The sequence below is a fragment of the Lontra canadensis genome, unplaced genomic scaffold, assembly GCF_010015895.1.
Source record: "Lontra canadensis isolate GAN:19392208 unplaced genomic scaffold, GSC_riverotter_1.0 scaffold1, whole genome shotgun sequence".
NCBI classification, from domain to species: Eukaryota; Metazoa; Chordata; class Mammalia; order Carnivora; family Mustelidae; genus Lontra; species Lontra canadensis.
Genome location: NW_022630995.1, coordinates 507537 through 532048, shown reverse-complemented (window position 1 = coordinate 532048; position 24512 = coordinate 507537). Strand labels below are relative to the sequence as shown.

Sequence of the window (24512 nt, the reverse complement as noted above, 5' to 3'; positions counted from 1 at the left end):
ACAGCCCTTTTTAAACCTAAAAAGGAGGTAAATAAATAGCTTAATAAACTATAAAGAAATATAACCTGCAATGACTGGTGGTGATACTTGAGTTGTCTGTCCTGTAACTGCTTTACTATTAATTGGTTTTGCAAAGATCAGCTTCGTGATTACTGGACCAGAGGTTGGTGTTCGAGGCTTCTTAGCAATCTGAAATATATAAATAACTATGAAGATGATCTGTTTCTGTAAAACACCTATTCAATCAAAATTACACAGAAGATTGATATATAGAAGTACACTTGAAACCAGCTCAACTGACAGAGTATATCTAAGTAATTGTGTTAAAAACACCTAAAATGCAGCCATTCATCAAAATACTGTGATCCCATCCTTAAGCCAATATATAGCAATACCTTTGCATTTTTATTGTAAATTCTTATCTTAGTCTGTAGGATAGTATGCATATGATGAAAAACAATGAGTATTTTGACATGTTTAATAACAGTGCTTATTAATGATAATACTAAAACACTACAAAACAGCAATATTCATTCTCAAAATAACAAATTATTCAATAACAGAAAGAGTCAATTAAGAAAGCATAATGTAAATGATGAAGCCACCTGTAAATGCAATTACACTGGCCCCTGGAAGCAAAATATAATTACACAATAAAGACAGGCTTATGACTAGATCTTCAGCTTTAGATATATATATCTATATATTTATATATATAGACCAGGGGTACATATACAAAGAACTGAACAAGTCAGTGCCCTAGGATACAAAGAGCAAGTTTGGAAAACAAAGACTACTCTAAAGACAAGGGGCTAGAAACATTATTTGCTAAAATACTGTTTACTAGACTATCAATTCTTTTTTTTTTTTTTTTTTAAAGATTTTATTTATTTATTTGATAGAGAGACAGTGAGAGAGAGCATGAGCGAGGAGAAGGTGAGAGAGAGAAGCAGACTCCCCGCGGAGCCGGGAGCCCGATGCGGGACTCGATCCCGGGACTCCAGGATCATGACCTGAGCCGAAGGCAGTCGTCCAACCAACTGAGCCACCCAGGCGTCCCTAGACTATCAATTCTTTGAAGGTTGGGTTTATACTCATCCCTGATCTTACTATATCAGCACACGGTGGAACTGAACTAAAATTCTCCACAAGTCAAGGAGGGTAGAGTTATCAATGTTTTAATACTGAAATTATCAATGTATGCTAACATATAGATAGTTTCTTCTAAAAGTTAGACGCAGAAATTTAGCTATGATAGGGAAGACATTAAATATTAATTTTATTTTTGGTCAGATATGAAAATTGAGGACCTAAAAGTACTAATATTGGAAATAATGACTTAAAATGAATTAACGTGACCAATTTGAATGACAGAAATATACCAGAAGCTGCAATGGATCTCAGAACTACATAAATATCAGCTTTGTGCTCAAATTATAAATTAAACTAAAGAACACATTACTTTATACCTAGAATATTTTATTTTCTTATACTCAGAACATGTGACTGACAAAACAAAATATAAATGAAACACAAATTGCTTTAAAAAAAAAAAAAAAAAAAAAAGGCAAGGAGACCCATTACTATACTAAGAAAAAAAAAATATCCAGCTTGCAAAACTGGTATGTCTAAATAAATGCATGACTATACTTAAAGACACTGATGCAGTTTGGGAGACATAAAGGGAATATATTTCCCAACTGTGTTTATAGGCCTAAAATTCTAAGATATCAGAATATATCATCTATTGACTTAGTACTAATAATCTGAAAAGGAAAAGGTATTGATGTTCTTAGAAATCCATGTCTTGTAATAAATATCTTTTTAGGGGGGAATATTCTTAACTATAAAGATTAGGAGCTTAGAGTATTTCCCTATTTTTAATTGATTTTCACAATCATATGACTATATGAATACTTACCAATCAGAAAAACAATCTAAACAATACAACCAAAAGCACATTATTTAAATGAACAATTCCAATTTGCCCTTGTTGTTATGTTTCTTTAGTGGCACACTGTTGAAAATAACGATTTATCGTTCCTTCAAAAAACCATACTTTTGCATTATTAAATTCTAAGCTACTCTAAAACAAAATTACTTTATCAAGTAAAACAAAGCATGAAGTATCACTTTTAACAAATTTATGTAATCAGCAGATAAAGACAAAGATGATTCAAACAAGGAATTTTACAAGTAAAATAGGCAAATATATGATCAAATAATATACGCAGGTAAATACTGGCACTGTAGTGTATCAGTTCAGGAGCTAATGAGAAGTTACATTGTTCCAGACTGTTTGCTGTTAATCACTCTTATATTACAGACATATAAACACTTCCCCATGTTTCTTGTGCATAATATATAAGATTATGCACAAGAAACATGGGGAAGTGTTTATATGTCTGTAATTAAGTGTAACAATACCTCTTTGTTACTGCCTCTGGACTCAATTGTCACCTCTTTCTTTGGTTTTTCAAGATAGGTCTCCTTCTTTCACCCTTACCTGCTGTATGTACCCTAACAGTTTCAATACTCTGATTAAACCTAACACAACACTAGGGGTGCCTGGGTGGTTCAGTGGGTTAAAAGCCTCTGCCTTTGGCTCAGGTCATGATCCCAGGACCCTGGGATCGAGCCCCACATCGGGCTCTCTGCTGGGCGGGGAACCTGCTTCCCCCTCTCTCTGCCTGCCTCTCTGCCTACTTGTGATCTCTTTGTCAAATAAATAAATAAAATCTTTAAAAATAAATAAATAGGGACGCCTGGGTGGCTCGGCTAAGCGGCTGCCTTCGGCTCAGGTCATGATCCCAGAGTCCTGGGATCGAGTCCCACATCGGGCTCCTTGCTCAGCGGGGAGCCTGCTTCTCGCTCTGCCTCTGCCTGCCACTCTATCTGCCTGTGCTCACTCTCACGCTCTCTCTCTGACAAAAAAATAAATAAAATCTTTAAAAATAAAATAAAATAAAATAAATAAATAAATAAATAAACTTAACACAACACTGAGGATTGTCTAGGAAAAAAACCAAAGAATCATATACACCGTTTAATACTAAACCAAATATTTTGGTGCCTAAAGAGGAAACATAAATGTGTAGCTTCTTGTTTATTTTTTCCTGTGCTTTAGAGCTTTGTAGGTTACTTTGGAGTTTCAAAGATTTGAGCTTCCTAAAAACTGGACAAGTGGAACAATATTCTAAATGGGGTTTCTTTCATTTTTGTTTGCTTTTATATAAAAGTTCTTTTTTTGGGGTGCCTTGGTAGCTCAGTCAGTTAAGTGTCTGCCTCACTTCAAGTCATAATCCCAAGGTTCTGGGATCGAGCCCCACATCAAGCTCCCTGCTCAGCAGGCAGTCTGCTTCTCCATCTCCCTCTCCCGACAGGTGCTCTCTCTCTCTCTCTCACAAATAAATTTTTTTTAAAAGTTCTTTTTAATAAATAGAATCAGCTTTCATAAAAGTTAACAATAATAAAAGGAGTTATAAGAATTAGGCCCCAGTCTTTGCTGTCGTTGTCAGTACTTAGGGGATTATAGTAGAAAACTTGTGGATACAAGTAAACTGGTCATTAAATCGCATGTATACAATGTCCTAGTAAATGAAAAAAAAAAATGACATTCTGGTTTTATCAGTTTATTGTGAACATGGTTATGATCCATATCCCCAAAGCCAGGTAAACTCTCGCAAACTAATAAAAACAAGTTTTAAAACTGATTTTAAAAAATCAAGATGAGGACAAGATGCTTGATGATGACAGTGTATCTCATTCAAGAGACTCTGACCAAACGAAGTAAAAGGAACTCAGAGATAAGTGAGAGATGATAATAAACAAGAAAGAGGGGCATCTGGGTGGCTCCATTGGTTAAGCATCTGCCTTTGGCTCAGGTCATAATTCTAGGGTCCCGGGATCAAGAGCCCCATGGTGGCTCCCTGCTCAACGGAAAGTCTGCTTCTCCCTCTGCCTCTGCCCCTCTCCCTTGCTCATGCTCTCTCTCTTTCTCTTTCTCTCTCTCCCCCCTCATATAAATAACATCTTTTTTTAAAAATTTTTAAAAAAGCATTAAATATTTAATAGTGGCAGGAGGGACATGAGCAAATTACAAGGTTTGAGAAATCAAACAAAGTGCTTAAATAAAAAGCCCATGAGGGGCCCCTGGTTGGGCTCAGATGAAGAATGTGCAACTCTTGATCTTGGGGTTGTGAGTTCAAGCCCTACGTTGGGTATAGAGATCACTTAAAAACAAAAGCTTAAAGAAAAAAAGCCCATGAAAAATAAATTTCTCATTATTATGCCAACATAATAACCAAAACATCATAACTTCTAACATCAGCTGAGCATGGATAGTTTCCCATATCTTCCTTTTCCTTATAAACCTGCATCAGTTCTCTAAGTCATGTCTGTTCCTTTTTCTGAGCAGTGAACCTTTCAAGCAGGGAATATATTTGTGTTTCCTGATCCTAAGTGGATCATTTATTTTAAGAGCAGTGATGACCTAAAAAGGCCTATTTGAGCATGAAAAACTGGGAACCGTTTAATATATGTTCTATTAAACTTTTATCTTAGGATCCTATTCATACTAATAATAGGCACCATTTTCAAGGGTCCTCAAACTTTTGAGAACCACATCAACTACTATCTTTTATTACATATTTCATCATGATCAAAGAGCCATCTTCCAGCTAAATTAAAAAACTCAGAAAAGATAAGTAACCAATCCAAAGTTCCACAGGTGGCAGGGCAGCACAGAGGTGACTCAAATCCAGCTGGTCCACTTCTAAAGCCAATGTGTTACCTTCCATTACGTGACACTGTCTTTTCCACACAGCAAATATGAGTGATGGCAATGGACAGGAAACTACAAAGAGGTGGCACACACGGGCTAGTATGCACTTTGCTGGCTCCAAGGATTGCTCAAGAGCAGCAAGTTTTCCTAGACTTTGGCCATCTGTTAACTGAAAAAAATTATGTCTGTATGATATTTTGACACCCCAGCAGCAACTCTGCCATCTTTATACCAGCAGAGCATACTTGCAATCGAACTACTACTAAGAATAAAATGCACTTAAAAAATGAGTAAAGAGCTATAAATGCACTAAGTTGGAATTGAACAAAAATTAAGTTTGCTCTAAGTTCTCTAGCAAACATTTTCAAAGCATTGGACATCAAACTTTACGAAAAAGAAACCACACAATTACTAAAAGCAACATTCAAAAGAATTCAGTAACAACTATGCATTTAATCACCCTACAAACACAACTATGAATCAATTTAATTTTTAACATGCATTTGAATTAATAAGCCCCCTTTTTTTTTTTTTTTTTTTTTTACCTGTACTGTTTTTAACTGTTGGGTCTGTAACACAGAGGGCTGAGTTGTAGTATTAATCAGTTGACTTCCTGGGGTCAATGCTGAGACACCAATGACAGGTTTCACCTCTGGCCTCCCTCCAATGGTAACTACTTTAATTTGCTGCGGTGGTAACTTAGCATCTCCTGACTGGGCCTGAGTTGTAACTTTCTGAGCCTGGGGTAGTTGGCTATGGGGTAGTGCTAAAACAATTGGTGAACCAGACTTGCCCAAAGTTGTTAAAATTAACTTCTGTCCATCTGGTTTAAGGGTCTGATTGCCAAGTTTAAGATCTGATGTCTGTGATACTTTGTTTAAAATAATCTGATTGGCTGATATAGTCACAGGAGTCTGAGCACCAAGTTTTTGAAGGCCACTTGGAAAAGCTGGTTTCACTGTGGTATTAGAATCTGCTTTAGTAATTGTGGTATTCACTGCAACTTGGTTAGTGTGGTTACTGTACACTGTGATTGGTTCCGTGGAAATGGGCGTGGCTGTAGAGTCCCCAGTAGAATTTATGTTGACAATTTCTTCCAGTTCTGTCTCCATGGGAATTGGGGATGACACAATAACAGCCTCAATACTATCATCCTCCACTAAAGTTATACCAGTGTCCATTATCTCCTCTGGAAGCAAACTATTCACCTCGGCTGGCACCACCTCCATGGTCGTTCTCCTGCTAGAAGGTGGATCAGGCGCTGCAAGAAAAGTTGAAAATGAATAAATTATTAGTTTTCAAAACAGATTTAGGAATAAAGTTATTCAAAAGAAATGCTAGTGACAAAATAATCATTTGTTGCTGATGTACAACTGAATGAAGGATATTCCTGATATCTATTTGGCTTACATCACTTCGACATACTCTCAACCTTCAGGAATCTGAAATATAAGTCACATGGGACACAAAACTAGAAGCAAATATTCTCATGCGCCATGTCTCAATCCAAAAGTATACTGCATTCGGGACACTCTTTTCCAATGCCCACTCATAAAACTTTTTAGTCTTTGGCATGTCTGATAACCTTATTTCTTGCCAGTTATTTTTTTTTCCTATTGACAGACCTGAAAACTGCTGACTCACATAAAGATTTAAATGTAAACAAATATTGGAAAATATCTTCAAATCTCCAGGGAGCTAGGTTCTAAAATGAGGATAGTTTGCCATCTACAAAAATCTATTAAATATTCAAATTAACGTTAAAGGAGTTCTAGAGTAATCCATCTCGGCACGTGCAGATTAAATGACTTATTTGGCTCAAGTTTGATCAATCAGCTTCAGACCAAAAACAAAAACAAAAACAAAAAAACCTTTACTTGGGAAGAAGATTCTCAAATCCTCCTTAGCCGTTTAAACGTCAAAAAGGAAACCAATGAAAAGGGTATAAAAGCCAGTCCCATTACAAAAAAAGTGGTAATAATGATAATAATAATAAAGCAAATTAGGAACAAATCAGAACTGTGATGCTTTTAGCCAAAGGTTATGTAGAACTTCCAATGAAGATATCAGTACCATTATCTTCACATATTAAAGAGAGTACATCATGTTCCGGACTGACTAAATAATGTTATTTGCCCATACAATATTAAAGATGAATACAAACCTAGTCAGCAATTCTGTTTCGTCTTCCCTCTTTTAAAAATACAAAACTGCAATACCCATTCTAAGATTAACACACATGGGCACCAAATTATAATTATTATCATTGACAAATACTAATAGTACCAAAATTAATCATTATTGAATGCTTGCTATATGCCAACGATGGCATAATTAACCCTCACAATTCTGTGATAGTATCATTACCATTCCCATATTACAGCTGAAGAAACTTAGATTAAATAATCTGCCCAAGGTCACATAACTAGTAAATGATAGAGCCCAGACTCAAAATCAGGATATGTTTTACACCAAAGTTCATAATTTTAATCACAAAATACACTGCCTTAAATTTTTACCACTGGTATTTTTTTTAAGATTTTTTATTTACTTGACAGAGAGAGATCACAAGTAGGCAGAAAGGCAGGCGGCGGGGGAGGGGGGGGGCTCCCCGCTGAGCCTGATGCAGGGCTCTATCCCAGGAACCTGGGAACCTGAGGTTCCTGAGCCGAAGGCAGAGGCTCAACCCACTGAGCCACCCAGGCGCCCCACCACTGGTATTTTTAAATGAAGAAAAAACATGTCTACTCCTTTACAGTCAATCCCCTACCCTAGAAATCCCACCCTGCACAACCACTGTTCTGCTCTATCACTATAGGTTTGACTTTTTGCCCACTCTAGAACTTCACATAAATGGAATAATAAAAATGAGCTTTTTCCCTGAGTATGTTGAGATTTGCCTTTACTCCTTCACTTACTATGAGTTCTTTTCCTTTTTATTGCTGAGTAATATTCCATCTACAAATCTACCATAATTTGTTTATCCATTCACCTGTGAATGGATATTTGGAAATTGTTTCCAATTTGGGACTCCTAAATAACACTGCTATGAACATTCAAGTTTAAGTTTGTTATGGATACATACCTTCATATTTTCTGAATAAATACCAAGAAGTAGATTTGCTGTGTCATAAGGTAAATTTATCTTTAACTTTCCACGAAACTGCCAAACTATTTCACACTGTATACACCCACCAACAATGCGCAAGAGGACCAGCTGTCCCACATCCTCAGTAACAACTGGCATTGTCAGCCGTTCTAATGGGTGTGAAGTGGCATCTCATTGTAGTTTTCACTTGCAATGCCCAGATGACTAACAATGCTGAGCATTTTTTCATATATGTAGTGTATTTGTGTATCTTCTTTTGAAAAGTACCTGTTAAAATCTTTTCCCTTTTTAAAAAAAGACTTCTTACTGAGTTGGGTAAGTTCTTTATAGACACTATAAAATTACCACTCATGGGGCACCTGGGTGGCTCAGTGCATTAAGCGTCTGCCTTCAGCTCAGGTCATGATCTCAGGATCCTGGGATGGATTCCGGCATCGCATCGGGCTGTCTGCTCAGCAGGGGGCCTGCTTCCTCCTCTCCCTCTGCCTGCCTCACTGCCTACTTGTGATCTCTCTCTCTCTGTCAAATAAGTAAATAAAATCTTTAAAAAAATAAATAAAATCACCCGTCACAGTAACCTGTAGCTCAAATGAATAACTAGCGTTTTGAGATTCCAAAGTACTAGCACTTCTCTACATGCAGCTCTTTCTGATCAGGAGAATCCTCTCTGACATTTATGGGAATTTAAAGTAGGCATGCAAAAACACCACACCAATCATACCTTTAGCAATGGAAACAGTACCAAACAACAAAGGGCCCAACCCACAATGTCACATTAGCATCCTTTCCCTACTGCATACCTTGTCCACGCCCCATCCATAGCATCTAGCGCACTCCATGCCCCACCCCCATCCATAGCATCTAGCGCACTCCATGCCCCGCAGAACAAGGTAGGATGATGACTCGGTTGCCAGTATCCAACACAACCACAGAAGTGACTCTCTGCTCTCCTTGAAGTTCTCCTAGCATATCTGGACATGTGGGTATAGCCTTTGGTACCCTCTTAAGGACAGGGAGATCTCTGCCCAACCTCTATTCATCTTCCTCCTTCAAGCACCTAAAGTCAAGGTGCAGGAGGGAGAAGTCGAGTCACAGGAGACGGTGGTCTGGCAGTGCATTTACTTTCAGTTTCAAGCACTCACCGTTACAACTCAACTAAACAACCTTCTAATGCACCCGAAATTCTATATCCTCTGACACTCTTTCTGGTGTCCTATTTCTGACCGTTATTTCAGCTTTGGGGGCTCCTTGACTCAGCGGTGATTATAGTCACGCTGCCTCTCAGCTGGGGCTATGGAGTTGGTGCAACAACCAAAGCACCATTTGGGCTCTCAGTGTAATCCCTAAATATCCATTAAGAGGTACAACACAGGAAGACATTGCCCCTGCCCCTGCCACCCATCTACCACGTGACTTGAGAGCATTCACCATCAGATGCCAGAGTCTTTTCATATCCCCTAACCTAACCCACAAGGCTGTCACCTTCCTCTTTCAGGAAGCTAGGTCTCTATCAGCACCCCATTTGCATGGCCCAAACTGCCAAGAACTGTGAGGGATCTGAGATTTTAGACCCTCTTTGTAAGCGAACAAAGTATCCTGTTACCATTTCACAGATACTAGCAGACCACACTATAGTCTTAGGGAGAGACATAGGACTTATTACAGCACAGCAAGGAACACGAGCATCACATGTATGTGAGTTCTTCTGGCTGCCCACAAGTTCCCCATGGTAGACACGGAGAGGCCCAGGTAGATGTTGTGCAGGCAGGGGGTTTGTATCACAACTCATAACCCTGAGCTCAGTCAATCTGGCTCATTTATAATGGGCTGAAGCACACCTGCCCTTCTGCCCACAGGAAGAGATTATCTTTATTGTACTGCACAACAAGCAAATCTGCCCTTGGCTACAGCAGGAATCACTGTAACTATCATTCAAGGCTGTATGCTATACAAACATCCTAGAAATAATGATTTAAAAGTACAGTCACTCCCTCACTTGCAAATACCAATAGAAAACGCATCTCCCAACTGATATCTCTCTAGTTATCTCAGCAAAGTTTTATAATTCAAGTATATGGCTCTTGCATATAAATTGATCCCTAAGCATTACATGTTTTTTGATGCATTGCAAATAGTTTTCCATTTTCCAATTGTTTGCTGCTAGTATATACAAATACAGCTGGGGTTTTTTTCATATTGTCCATGTAGCCTACAACTTAGGTAAATTCATTTATTGATTTTTAGTAGCTTTTTTTTTTAAGATTTTTATTTATTTATTTGATAGAGAGAGACATCACAAGTAGGCAGAGAGGCAGGCAGAGAGAGAGACGGAAGCAGGCTTCCCGCTGAGCAGAGAGCCTGATGAAGGGCTCCATCCCAGGACCCTGGGACCATGACCTGAGCCGAAGGCAGAGGCCTTAACCCACTGGGCCACCCAAGCGCCCCTTTAGTAGCTTTTAGCTGTAAGTTCCTTACGATTTTTTACAAACACAATCCACGCTGTCTGAATGTAACATCTCTATTTCTTCTTTTCCAATTAGCATGCCTTTTATTTCTTTTTTCTTTCTTTACTACACTCGCTAGGACCTCCAGTAAAATGCTGAATGAAAGTGGTAAGAGCAGACAACTTTTCCTTGTTCCCAATCTTACTTGTTAGCTGTGGGTTTTTCGTAAATTCCCTTTAACAGGCCGAGGAAGCTTACTTATATTCTAGTTTGCAAAGTTGGGTGGGTTTTTTCCCCCAATCATAAGCGGGTATTTCTATCATATGCTTTTTTTCCAACTATTGAGATAATCACACGGCTTTTCTCTTTTAACCTTTGAATTATACTGATTTTTTATTATTAAGCCAATTTTGCATTCCTGAAATAAGCCCTACTCAGTCCTGACGTATGTACTTTGTATATATTCCTGAATTCTATTTCCTAATAGTTCGTTAAGCATTTTTGTCTACACTCATGAAGGATATTGGTGTGTAGTCCTTTTTCTTATAGTGGCTGTCTGGGGACAGTGCTAGCCTAATAAAATGTGTTAGGGCATGTTGCCTCCTCTTCAATTTTCAGGAAAAGTCAGTATAAAATTGTTACTATTTCTTCCTGAAATGTTTGTCAGAACTCACCAATGAAGCCAGCTAGATATAAAGTTTTCTTGTTTTTAACTATAAATTCGATTTCTTTAATAGATGTGGAGTTGTTTGGGTTATTCAGCAACCTTTGATATTTGACAATTTGGTCCTCCAAGGAATTTGTCTATTTCCTCTAACTTGCCAAATTTATTAGCATTAAGTTATACATATATCCTTTTATATTAATGTCTATAGAAATGTCAACTCTTCACTTTCATTTTGGTAATTTGTTTTCTCCTTTTTTCATCAGTCTGCCTGGAGATTTATCAATTTTATTGATTTTTTCAAAGAACCACTTTGGCTTCACTGATTTTCTCAATTCTTTCTCAATTTTTTAATTTAATTGACTCTTATCTTTATCTCCTTCCTTCTGCTTGCTTTAGGTTTAATTTGTTCTTCTAGAAGCTTACTATAGAAACAAAGATCAGAGTTCAGTAAACTATAGTCCACAGACCAAATCAGGCCCATAGTCTGTTAACTGCTCTCCAGCTAAGAATGGTTTTTACATTTTTAAATAGCTGAGGGGGAAAAAAAGTATACACATAAACATATACCAGATTTACATGGCCTCCAAAGCCTAAAATTATTTACTATCTGGCTCTTCCCAGAAAAAAGTATATCTAAAACCCTCAGATTTCTTCTTCCCTAAAATAAATACTTAACATTAAAAATTTGCCCCAAACCTCTAGCTGCATTCTACTCATGTTATTTTGTTTTCAATTTTATTATCATTCATTTCAAATGTTTTCTAATATTCCTTGCGATTTTGTCTTTTACACACAGAAAAATAAAGAAGTATGCTATTTGGGGATTTTCTATCTTATTACTGATTCCTAATTTACTCCTGTTATTGCCAAAGAATGTAATATTCTACAACATTTCCATCATTTGAAACTTGAGACTTGTTTCATCGTTTAGTATATGCTCTATCTTGGTGAACACTGCATGTGCACCTGAAAAGAACATGTATTCTACAGTTGCTGAGAGCAGTATTGTACACGTCAATTACAGCAAGTTGGCTCATAGTGTAGTTCGCATCTTCTATATTGTTACCTTTTCTTCTTCTATCAATTACTGAGAAAGGCTATTAAAAATTCCTAAATATGATTGTGGATTTGTCTATTTCTCCCCATCTGTGCGTTTTTTTTTTTTTGCTTCAAATATTTTGAAGCTTGCTATTCAGAATAACATGTCTTTTTACTTATCCTGTTAAAAAGACTAGGAAATGGGGTACATTGGTAGCTCAGTCATTAAGCATTTGCCTTCAGCTTAGGTATTGATCCAGAAACCCTGGGATCAAGTCCCACATCGGGCTCCCTGTTCAGCAGGAAGCCTGTGTTTCTCCCTTTCCCACTCCTCCTGCTTGTGTTCCCTCTCTCCCTGTCTCGCTCTCTGTCAAATAAATAAAACCTTAAAAAAAAAAAAGACTAGGAATTACAGAACTAGAGTCTCCCTTGAACTAGGAGTAAAGTTCAAACTTCGAAGAAGAAAAGATTTGATTGGTTTGGCCAGTCTCTATGTAGTGTCGGGCTGTGCAGAATTCGGAACCAGCACACCTCAAAGCCACTAAGCAGACTATGAAAATTGCTTTATGATTAGATATCTATATCTGTTTCAATCAGGGTCACACGCTAGGCATGGCAGCTTGTGCTAAAAGCAACTCTCAAACGGAGCTGTGGGCGTGGCGGAAAGGGTTTGGCCACGCAGCTACATGAATCATCACTCTAATTTTATCCTTTAGGAATGGGAGATATGTGCTAAGCACATGCAACCTCATCATCACTGTGTTGAGGACCACTGCAAGAAAAGAGAGAATTTTCACAAGCCAGTAGGACTGAAGAGCTTTACTTCACCTCATTTTTGCCAGGGTTACCTGGTAGGAAAGAAGACAGAACATACAATGTATTCCCCATGCCTCCAGTATTTTTTGCTCATACAACAAAGTTCTAAAGGCAAAGCATGATTCTGGAAATCAATACACTGAGTCTTCCTCCTCACAGCTGAACATGGTTGAATGGTTTAAGTCTATTGAGTGTCAAAGATTAACTGATTTCAGAAAATCTAATGATTTCTGTATTTGTCTCGACTGTATGATGTTTCAAGATCTAGCTAAAGTAGCACCCCCACTCTCATCTCCACTGCCCTAAGCATTCTATCACATTACCCTGGTACTTCTATGATAGCATCTATCACAATCAGAAAATATCTTTGTTTATAGTCTCAGTCTTCCTGCCCTACTTCTTTAGAATGCAAACTCCACAAGGACTGGAACTTGTCTGTCTTTAATCACTAGATTCCCTATCTCCAATGCCTAGAACAGGGCTGCCAAATAGTAACCTCCAATACAAACTCGAAGAATGAATAATTAATTATGAGGAAGGGATCATCTAAAATTCTAGCATAATTTAGCAATCCAAGCATTATTTACCAAGATAACTTTGGTTTGTCTATTTGAGTAAGACAGGTTTAAATAACGCTCTGAGACTTCACATGTCAAATAAAATAAACTCACAACGAACAAACTGAGAAACTCCTTTTCAAGTAAGTTTTCAAATACTCAAAATTAGCTTTTAACCTATACTCTGTGCAATTACATTCCATCTTAAGCTGACAAGGTTCTCTTAATTTTTAACTAATTTATGGTTTTTATCAGTCATTTAATTAACAAATACTTATTACTTCCCAACTCTGTGAAGGGCCTTATGGGTAATTAACCAAAGACCTTGCCCTGACAAAGCCTAGAAATCAATAGAAGAATGGCATGATCACAGTTATACTTTGGGAGGATTAACTTCATCTCAGTGTTTTATTTGACTGGAGGCAGAGAGACTGGTTACTTAGAAGGTGATTTGGTAATTAGCTCAAGACAAAGATAAATGGAGGGTCTGAATTGGGACAGTGATTACAATAAATCAATAAATATAAAATATAAAATAATGTAAGATAGAAATGGCAAATGCTCTCTGCTTTTAAATCTCTTACGGTTCCACGTGGAATGTTACCAGCGCTGAAACACTTACTTTGTTAGTTACAGGTGAAGGACAACCAGGGAGAACAAATGTTTCATTCTTGCATAGAACATTACGAAGTGGTCACCTATCGCCATATTACAGATGAGTAATTTGTCAGATTAGACAAAAATATCTGAGTGTTTAAGAACTATACTTTTGTACCTAGAGCTTACCACCAGACTAACTAGTTAACTACACCTTTTGGATTTTAGCTGATTTCTAAAATCAAACGTTGACAACTCAAAAACTTAGTACATAACTACATTTCTCAGACTAAACTGGGAGCACTGGACTATAAGCCATGAGTCCTGAGGAAGATTTGAAAAATTTATATTTTCATTTTGATAATATGTTTTAAAGTGTATTCTGGATCATCTGAACAACTACCTCGTATGCACAATCAATGGTACTAGAACAAGGGTGGGTTAAAAAAAAAAAAAAAGGCACAGAAGGGTCTTATAAGGTAAATGATATATTTATGCCAAGTGAAAGCCAAACCATCTGTGAGTTAAGGAGGAAAGCTTTGCAGCATTCAAATGCACAAAAGTGGTGTAGAAATTGGATTATCACAGGATATATCGTATATAAAAAAACTGCACCTTGCCAAGGCAGGCAATAGTATATTTACTATGCAAAGAGTTTGTTTCAGCAAAGCAACATCATCCATTATCCTAAATTTAATTTGTTTTACTGGCTTTATAGTTTTGTTTATATTTCATTTACAAGTCTACTTGTGTTTTATATTTACATAAAAGCAATTTATACTATATACATCCAAAAATTAAATATTTTAATAAAACTATTTAGGCCAATATAAGGAGGACCCATAATATTTTTTTTCCCTTTAAAAGGGGGTACTTATATATTACTCATGCTTAAGACTAACATGGTGGACAGGGGTGCCTGGGTGGCTCAATGGGGTAAGCCATTGAGCCAGGTAAGGTAAGGTAAGCCTTCGGCATTACATCGGGCTCTCTGCTCAGCGGGGAGCCTACTCCCCCCCCCCACTTGTGATCTCTATCAAATAAGTAAATAAAATCTTAAAAAAAAAAAAAAGACTAACATGGTGGACAAAACATGGGGATTCAAATCAGATCCATTTCCAAATGTTGGCTCTTGTAGTTGTTTAACATGGAACCCTAAACAGTAATCTCACCAAGCCACCGTTTACTTGCAAGGCTACTATGAAAAATAGTTATGTTGTACACTAGAACTCAAATGAAAATTCTTTTCCTCTTTCTCCATCTAACTGAATTTGCTTTTTATGACATTAGATAGTCTATCAAACAATAGGGCTTAAGATCTTGTCATCTTCGATGTCTCTCCATGGAACTATTAATCTGGCATATACCATGCAGATACACCTTCACAATGTCTCCTTCTCACTACAACCAAGAATGTCTGAATCTCCAAAGTCTAAAACCTGGTGTGGTACTTCTACCTCCATCTCCTCTAACCTACAACACATTCTCCATAAAAGCCACAGAATTTAACCCCATCTCTGAGGCTGTCACTCTCCTATTTTGAAAATTTTCTGTAACTCTCAAGGCCTTCTGCATTAAAGCTCTACCCAACCCATCCTTCCAACTTTACCTCCCAACTCCTAAACTGAAAGTTTCCTGAGGCAATGATACTGAGGTATGTCCTATCCCTAGCATAGTACATGACACATAAGAAATACCCAACAGTAACACTTAAATAATTAAAATCTGTAATGCTCCTCTTCCCCAAAAAAGACGTTATATTGTCTCTGCTGGCATAACTCTTCCTTCATTTCTAACAACTTCTAATTATTAACAGACAATTGTTCTAACCATAACAATCTGAAAAATGGCCTTTAAAGACAATCACAAAGAATCACCAAAAAAGACAACAGTCCTTTGTGATAAAAAAAAAAAAAAGCCAATGAAACATTTTACTCTCCTTTATGTTAACTACTTTTTAAATTTTGAGTTTAACCACTAACTTAGAAGCCAGTTGACATGTACCAAATAATTGCACCATAAAAGCTGTAAGAAAAAACAGAACCGTCTGATCTCCGAAGCTAAGCAGGGTCGGGCCTGGTTAGTACTTGGATGGGAAAAAAACAGAACCAAATCCCTACTGGATAAGACAAGAACATCAGAGAAATGTTTAACAAAATCTTCATTAACTGAAGCTTCTGAGTACCTCTGCAGTTACCTCCCCTAAAATTTTTTGGGTTCCTTATTCTCCTAACGAGTGAAAGCCAAATGTCCAAGTTACACACACACAGTTTCTCCTCTGAACACGTAATGCATGATACCGCACGTCACCCCTGACATCATGTCTTTGTGGGAAACGTGGAAGAGGGCAATCGTGCTCATCACAAACATTCCAGCGGGCACGTCTAAATCCTCACCCCGGTGGTGGGCCTCACACACTCAGCGTCAGCGATGGAACCTTCCGCTGCGAAGCTGGGAAAAACCCGAGGGCCCCGCCGCACGCGCACCTTCCGGCGGCACCGCCTGGGTGAGCCAGCGGCCAGGCTGCTGCGGGATCTGCCGCACAATCTAAAACACACTCGGGTCTTCAGGGAACCCAACGACATTAAACTATGGCCATAATCTACGGTCGCAGAGTCAGTCAGTCCTACGCTTCAGCTCTTGAACAAAGAGCTGGAACACGACAGAGGCCACAACTCCTCTCTGCCAACCCGGCGCCCTCACAACTCACCGCACAATGACGGCAACACCTGGGAGCCCAAACCGCGGCCGGTCGTTCGACCCTGGAGTCTGCACACCGCAGCACGTGACACGACTCAGTCTCCAAATCCACGAAATGGGTGTGTGTGGGGATAAGACGCGACTGACAGTGCTCAGTTGTCGTCTGCTGGACGCCGGGGGCAAACGGGTCCCTCTACGGACGACGGGGCAACAGAAAAAGGAAACATTTTCGATGGTGACAACACCGGCGCACACGCTCCCAAATGCGAGCGCCCGCACGGTCTACGGCGCGGGGCTTAAATGCGGGGAGAAGCCGGTGCCCAGCGTCTCGAAGGCAACACACAGCCCCGCGCGGCCGACACGTCCCCGCCAGCCGCCGCCGCCGTCGGGGGGGAAACGCCAAGTCAGGAAACCGGGTCAGAGCCGGCAGCTCCTCTAGGCCTCGGCGGCCGCCTCGGGTCCACTCGAGCCCTCAGCACCCGGAGTCGCGTCGGTGTCAGGACGAGGCTACGGATCCCCCGCGCTACGGACGAGGCGCTCCCCTCCCCGCCGCCCCTGCATGAAAGGAACTCGCTGCGGAGAAGCCTCCGGACGCCCCCTTCTCCTCTACCTCCAGCGGCCGCCGCTTCCTCCTCCCTCCGCTCCGAGGTGGGGGCTCCGGGAGGTCCCGGGCGACTCTGAGCCCGGCGGGGCTGGCTCTGCCCGCGCTCCGGAGCCCCGGCCGCCCGCGTCGCTCCCCAGCTCGCCCCGGCGGGAGCGCTACGGGGACCCGGGGCCGCGGACGGAGCCTGGGCGGCGGCGCCGCCGCCGCCGCTGGTATGTCAGGGGCCGGGATTGTATTTCGAAAGATCCGCCATTTTCACCTCGTCATCACCATCACACTCAGCAGCTTCCCCGACCGCCCAGCCCGGCCGCCGCCGCCGCCGCCGCCGCCGCGAGCCGCCCCGCCCTCCCCGCCCCTCCGCCGCCCGCCCCGCCCCGCCCCTCCCCGGCATCCCCTCCCTCCGCCGCCCTCCCTGCCGCAGAGGCGCCCGCCCACAGACCCGGGGAAGCTGCCCGCCCGGCCCGCCAACCTTCAAACGCGCGGGGAGGCCCACGCGCGCTCGCCGAGACCGCCCGCCCCGCGGCGGAAGGGGGTGCTTCTGCTGGCCCGCGGCGGCCGCAGGGAGGTCGAGTCCCGGGTCTGGCGCATTTCTGAGCAGCAGAGCCACACGGAAGGACAATGAAGAACCCGAAGTCCCTCGTTCTCAGACAAGCAACTTGAGGCGAGGACGACGGAGCGCACGGCTCCCCGCGGTGCAGAGAGTGCGGCGGACCCCCGCGGCCGCCCTGCCCCCAGACCCAGTCCGCGGTCGCGGGCCCGGGCGCTCGTGCTGACAACGCGGCCCAAACTCGCCGCGGTCCGGTTCCGAAAGCGGATCCCTGCGCCTCAGGTCCCTCCTGTCCGTGAGCCTGCGGCTTCCCCTCTGTCGCCGCTCGGAGATGCGGACGCGCGCTGAGGAGTGAACGGCGGCTAAAGCGCGGAAAACGCGCCTCTGCCCTAAATCACTTGCCGGGCGTCCGAAGGTCCGTCGGCGGACGGGACCGGAGCCCGCAAGACGCGTCCGCTCGGGCAGAGCGAGCGTCCCCCGGCTCCGCCCGCCGCGCTGTGGCCCCTGAAGGGCACCAGGGTGCTCATCATCCCAGGAAGCCCCACGACGCGCGACCAGACGTGCGACAGGACCCGAGTCGGTCCTGTCTGCTGGGTGCGGGAAGCTCTGGCCACGCCGAACCCCCCGCGACCGCCGCGCGGGGTTTCACGGCCGAGCACAGGCCTCCACGGTCCTCTGGGCCGGCGGGTGGCCGCGGGGCGCGGTGGCCGCCGGACAGGCCGCCCCACCCCCTCCCCCCTCCGGAGCGACGAGCTCGTCCGGGAGCCGGCTGCCGCCCGCCGCGCCCGGCCGCTCCGACCCGGCGGGCCGCTCCCCCCAGGCCCGCGTCCCGAGGCCCGCGGTCCCCCTGTCTCCAAACTTCACTCCGCCCCCGCCAGCCCGCCCCTCCGCACCCCGACTGCTGTTTACCGTTGCTCTGCCAGGCTCAGGCCGGCCCGCCGCCGGCCCCCGTGCACCTCGGGGACATTACGACACTGAGCCGGGGGCTTCGCGAGGAAAACGGACGCACACGAAGACGGGATCATACAAAGGGCGGAGGAAGAAGGGGCGGCGGGCAGCGAGGGAAGCAGGCGCTGGAACGAAATGACACAGCAGCAGAACCGGTTCCCAGAAACCCGGGGCGACAGTCGGCTTCGCGGGCCACGCAAGGTGCGTGTCAACAGCCGCCGGAACCCTTCCTCCCGCCGGCCGCGAGGGGCGGACGGCCGGGTCAGGGCCGGCCCTGCCGGGTGACAGCCGCCCACCCGGGCGCGGGCGGGAAGAGGCCGGGCCGGGAGACTCCCCCGCCCCCTGTGGCCCGAGGAGGCGGCTCGGCGGCCCCCAGCCCGCAGGTTCCCGCTCTCCCCCGCGCCCCGCCGGCCCGGGCTCCCGCAGGGGGCGGTCCGGCGCCCTCCGCCCGCGCCACCACCCGCAGCGGGGGGCCGGCGTCCCCTTCCCGCCCGCCCGCCCAGAGGTCCCCACCCCCAGGGCTGACGCTCACCAAAGCCGCCGGCGGCGCCGCCGCCTGCTCCTCGCGCCGCGCTCCCTAGGCTCCCAGCAGCAGCGGCGGCGGCGGCGGCGCCTCCGAGACACAGACCCGGGTTTGTTCAAAATCACGCGCCCAGCGCCATTCCACCGCCGCATCCCATAATACGCCGGGCCCTCCCCGCCCGCGCGCCCCTCTCCGCCCGCCCCTCTCCTCCGCCGGCCCCGCCCCCCGGCCCGCTTCCTTCGCCCCGCCCCTTCCGCGGCGCCTCGCGGCGCCTCGTCCCTCCCCGTGGCAACCCGAGCTCGCGTCAGTACGCAGGGCGCGGGAGCACGCTGCGGCCCCACGTGACACGCGGCGGGCGCTCGGTCAGAGGCGTAGCCGGGAAGTTCCACCGGCCGAGCTGCGGGGGGAGCCGGCCGCGCCTCGCCTCTGGCCCGAGCTCCCCGCAGCCCCGCCGGGCGGCTGTGCTGGGGGCATCGGGCGCGCGAACGCCCTCCCTCTCTCGGTTTTGCGGGATCTCTGGGAGCCCGGGAGGCCCCGCAGAGTTACACTCACTCCGGAAGGGACTTTCTGCGGTTTGCAGCTGAGACTAACGCGGTTAGCGTTATTGGCGTTTAGTCACCTTTTCCTCCTCTGGCTCTCCCCGCTGTCCCTGCTGCAGAGTAAGAGGCGACGCGGAACGCGAGTCGGAGCAGCGGGCGCCCGGGCAGCGACCGCGGTGCGGGACGGGCGACCAGACGGAGCACAGAGTGCAGAGGCCGGCGCTGTCGAAGCGCGTCGTGCGGCCTGCGGTTGCCGGCGTGCGGGGAGGACGCGCAGGCCGACGTGCAGGACTAAGCCCGGGGCGCGGTGGACCAGGCCAGACTTCGTTGTCGTGGGGGCACTTGCTTTGGGGTCAGGCAGTCCAGGTTTTAGATTCCGGCACCTCGCGCATGGGCGCAGAGCCGTTTACCAAGGTCCTTGTCCCGGCTGCGGAGTAGAAACCCCGGGATCCTGAGGGCGACAAGGTTGACAGGTGTCGAGCAGCTCCACCGTTCCCACCTGCAATGTCAGTTCTGTTCTGCGAAAATCGCCGCCACGCGTGTGTCCCGTGCAAACTCGGTGGCAGGGCAAGTGGCATGGAACTAGAATAGGCCTGGAAGCCAGAGGCTCTGAGGCCGGTGCGGGAAAAGGGAGGAAATGGAAAGGTGCCCAGGCTTTGTTGGGGATCAGTAGGTGAGTCCAGTTCATGAGGAGCCTTGAGAGCGTGTGGCCACTGCTGGTACCAGGGACACCTCCAGGAGAAGAAGGGAGTTGAGATGGGGTGTCAAACCCTGGCTGGATTCTAGGGAAACTGTCCCAAGAGGGAGAACATTTCTTGGTTTATTCCACAAGGCTAGCATAACCCCAATATCAAAACTCAGGACAAACAATACCCAAAGAAGGAGAGGAATTCTCTTATGACTTTGTTGCAAGGAAAATTAAGTTAAAATATCAAAAACAGTGGTGTGGTACTAAAAAGAATTCATACCACGACAATGTATGGTTTACTTCAGAAAGGATGGTTTAACACTAAGAAATCTCAAGTAATTTATTGAAGGAGAAAAGCCAAATGATACTCTCTAGGGATGCATTGTATAGTATTCAACAGCCATTTCTGAAATTTAAAAATTCATAGTAAACTAGAAATAAAAATATTTCTTTAAACGGATCATGATTATCATCAGAAAACAACAGTAACATCATACCTTAGAGTGAAATGAGGGAAGCGTTCACATTAAAGTCAGGGACCCAACAAAGATGCAGGGCTATAGCAGTGATTATTTAATATTTTCTAGGGTGTGCTAGCTAAATGTAATTAAATAAGGAAAAAGAAAACAGAGGTTTGAAGACTGGAAAGAAGAAAATAAATGGTTCTTATTAAAAATAATCATAAAGGGACACCTGGGTGGCTCAGTTGGTTAAGTGGCTGTCTGGCTCAGATCATGATCCCAGTGTCCTGGGATGGAGCCCTACTTGGCCTCCCTCTCCCTGCTCAGCTGGGAGTCTGTGTCTCCCTCTCCCTCTGCCCATCCCTCCCACTCCTAAGCACTCTTTCTCTCTCTCTCTCTCTCTCAAATAAAATCTCTTAAAAAGTCATCAAGAGGGGTGCTTGGATGGCTTGTTCGGTTAAGCATCTGACTCTTGATTTTGGCTCAGTTCTCGATCTCAGGGTTGTGAGACTGAGCCCTACCTGGCTCCCTGATGGGCGTGGAGCCTGGTTAAGAGATTCTCTTTTTCCCTCTCCCCCTCCCACCCCACCCACATTTCCCTCCTTAAATAAATAAATAAATAAATAAATAAATCACAAAGAGCTCAGTGTTGGGGTTAATTGCTTAGCCTCTGGAATCAGACTACCTGGGTCCAAATTCTGGCCCTGCCACTTAGTAGCTACATGATCTTGGGCAAGTTACTTTCCATCTCTGCCTCAGTTTCCTTATCTGTAAATTGAGAATAGTGTAGATATCATAAGGTTGTTGCGAAGATTACTGAGAAAATATACATAAAACAATTTGAACAGTGCCTGGCATTTGGTAAATGATCAATGACCAAAAACCATTAATAATCAAAGCTATAATACAGAATAAATTATAACCTAATTTTTTACCTTTTCAAGGATGTGGAGAAAGGGGAACCCTCCTACACTGTTGGTGGGAATACAAGCTGGTGCATCCACTCTGGAAGACAGCATGGAGGTTCCTCAAAAAGTTGAAAATAGGGGCGCCTGGGTGGCTCAGTGGGTTAAAGCCTCTGCCTTCAGCTCGGGTCATGATCTCAGGGTCCTGGGATCGAGCCCCATATCGGGCTCTCTGCTCAGCAGGGAGCCTGCTTCCTCCTCTCTCTGTCTCTGCCTGCCTCTCTGCCTACTTGTGATCTGTCTGTCAAATGAATAAATAAAATCTTTAAAAAAAAAAAAAAGTTGAAAATAGAGCTACCCTATGACCCAGCAATCACACTACTGAGTATTTACCCCAAAGATACAAATGTAGTGATCCAAAGGGGCACGTGCACCCGAATGTTTATAACAGCAATGTCCACAATAGCCAAACTATAGAAAGAACCTAGATGTCCATCAACAGATGAATGGATAAAGAAGATGTGGTGTATATATATATAATGGAATACTACTCAGCCATCAAAAAATGAAATTTTGCCATTCTCAACAAAGTGGTTGGAACTAGAGGATATTATGCTAAGCAAAATAAGTCAATCAGAGAAAGACAATTACACAATCTCACTGATAGGAGGAATTTAAGAAACAAGGCAGAGGATCATAGGGGAAGAGAGGAAAAAATGAAACAATATGAACCAGAGAGGGAAACAAACCATAAAAGACTCTTAATCTCAGGAAACAAACTGAGGGTTGCTGGGGGTGGGGGAGGGATGGGGTGGCTGGGTGATGGACACTGGGGAGGGTATGTGCTATGGTGAGCATTGTGTATTGTGTAAGACTGAGGAATCACAGACCTGTATCCCTGAAACAAATAATACATTATATGTTAATAATAAAAAGATAAAGATTCTAAACTTAAAAAAAAAAAAACAAGGCATTTTAGCTCCTAAGAGTAAATGCTATTCAAACATTCTAGTTCAAAAAAGAATCTTTGCTTTATATTTGCCTGAAGGCTTTTATAGATAAACTGAAAACATTAACTCAGCAAGTATTTGTTGATTATCTAGTGGATCCCAAGCACTGTGGAAGCTACTGGGAATAAAGTGGCAAGCAAGATGAGGTGGCTCTGGCCAATGGAACTTCCCCCAGTGGTGGAACTGTTATGTATTCACACTATCAGATGTAGCAGACATCTGAAATGTAGCTACTGCAGCTAAGAAATTGACTTTTTCATTTTATTTAATTATCTTTAATAAAATTTAAATAGCCATGTGTTGCTGATGACTATATATTGGATGGCACTAGAGGAAATGACAGAAAATGAACAGGTAGAAAATTAGAGCTTTCTAAATAAATAAAGGAGGTCTCTGAGGAAAACATCAGTACAAAAAATGAAAAGATAGTGGTAAAGGGGCACCTGTCTGGCTCAGTCGATAGAGCACGTGACTCTTAATCTCAGGGTTGTGATTCAAGCCCCATGTTGGGATGGAGCCTACTTAAGATTTTTTTAAAATGAGGGTGCCTGGGTGGCTCAGTGGGTTGGGTCGCTGCCTTCGGCTTGGGTCATGGTCTTGGGGTTCTGGGATCAAGCCCCGCATCGGGCTCTCTCCTCAGCGGGGAGCCTGCTTCCTCCTCCATCTCTGCCTGCCTCTCTGCCTACTTGTGATCTCTGTCAAATAGATAAATAAAATCTTTAAAAAAAAGATTAAAAAATGTTTTTAGTTAACAAAAGAGATAGTGGTAGGGCGTCTGGGTGGCTCAGTGGGTTAAGCCGCTGCCTTCGGCTCGGGTCGTGGTCTCGGGGTCCTGGGATCGAGTCCCGCGTCGGGCTCTCTGCTCAGCAGGAAGCCTGCTTCCTCCTCTCTCTCTGCCTGCCTCTCCGCCTACTTGTGATCTCTGTCTGTCAAATAAATAAATAAAATATTTTAAAAAAAAGAGATAGTGGTATAAAGTATGAGTTGGGTGGAATTGTCAGTAGACGAAATGTATTATGGAGTACCTATTATATTTCAGGTATACTGTTAGGTACTAACTATGCAGTAGTTAATAAAATTTTCTTAGAATAGCTTAGTAGCCAAAAGATTAACCACAGGCTCATGAGTCCATTTGTCCTAAGTCCAGATGTCTCTATACAAGAAACCAATTTATGCATCTATACATGTAATTATCACAGATCTATTATCCCTTGTCAACAGTTTCAAAATCCAAAATTTTTGAAAACTAAAGGGTTTCATGAAGCTTATGACAAATGCAGCAGACAAACTTGGCCCAATATGACATAAGGTATCTATATTCTTTACACCATTTAGTGTGAATATCCTTATATACCAGTGCACAAATTTGATGTGTTTGATTATGGGGCTTGATTATGGCCAAAGGGGTTGAAAGGAACTTTCTAGAGTAATGGGATACTTTTGACTTTGATTGTGGGGCATAAGGGCACGCAACTGCCTAAACTCACAGGGTATTCTTAAAGTGGATGTGTTTTGTTATATGTCAATTATACTTCATTAAAGTTGTTTTTTTTTAAGATTTTATTTATTTATTTGG

The 24512-nt window shown here is 43.7% G+C and overlaps 1 protein-coding gene across 8 annotated transcripts in view; it reads right to left on the bottom strand.

The window, feature by feature from the left end:
• LIN54 (lin-54 DREAM MuvB core complex component) overlaps positions 1–19515 on the bottom strand; it is a 69068-nt gene extending 49553 nt beyond the window's left edge. The window contains exons 1-3 of one of the 8 annotated variants that reach the window (XM_032878117.1): positions 19343–19515; positions 5992–6044; positions 66–189 (exon numbers count right to left, since the gene is read on the bottom strand). In XM_032878117.1, the coding sequence (XP_032734008.1) occupies positions 66–189; positions 5992–6012 (145 nt within the window). In that variant the 5' untranslated portion in view covers positions 6013–6044; positions 19343–19515. Of the gene's footprint in view, positions 1–65; positions 190–5328; positions 6045–17321; positions 17459–18771; positions 18882–19342 lie in introns of those variants that run through there. The other 7 variants (XM_032877935.1, XM_032878065.1, XM_032878275.1 and 4 more) reach the window with 7 other exon arrangements.
• Positions 19516–24512: the final 4997 nt, after the last annotated feature.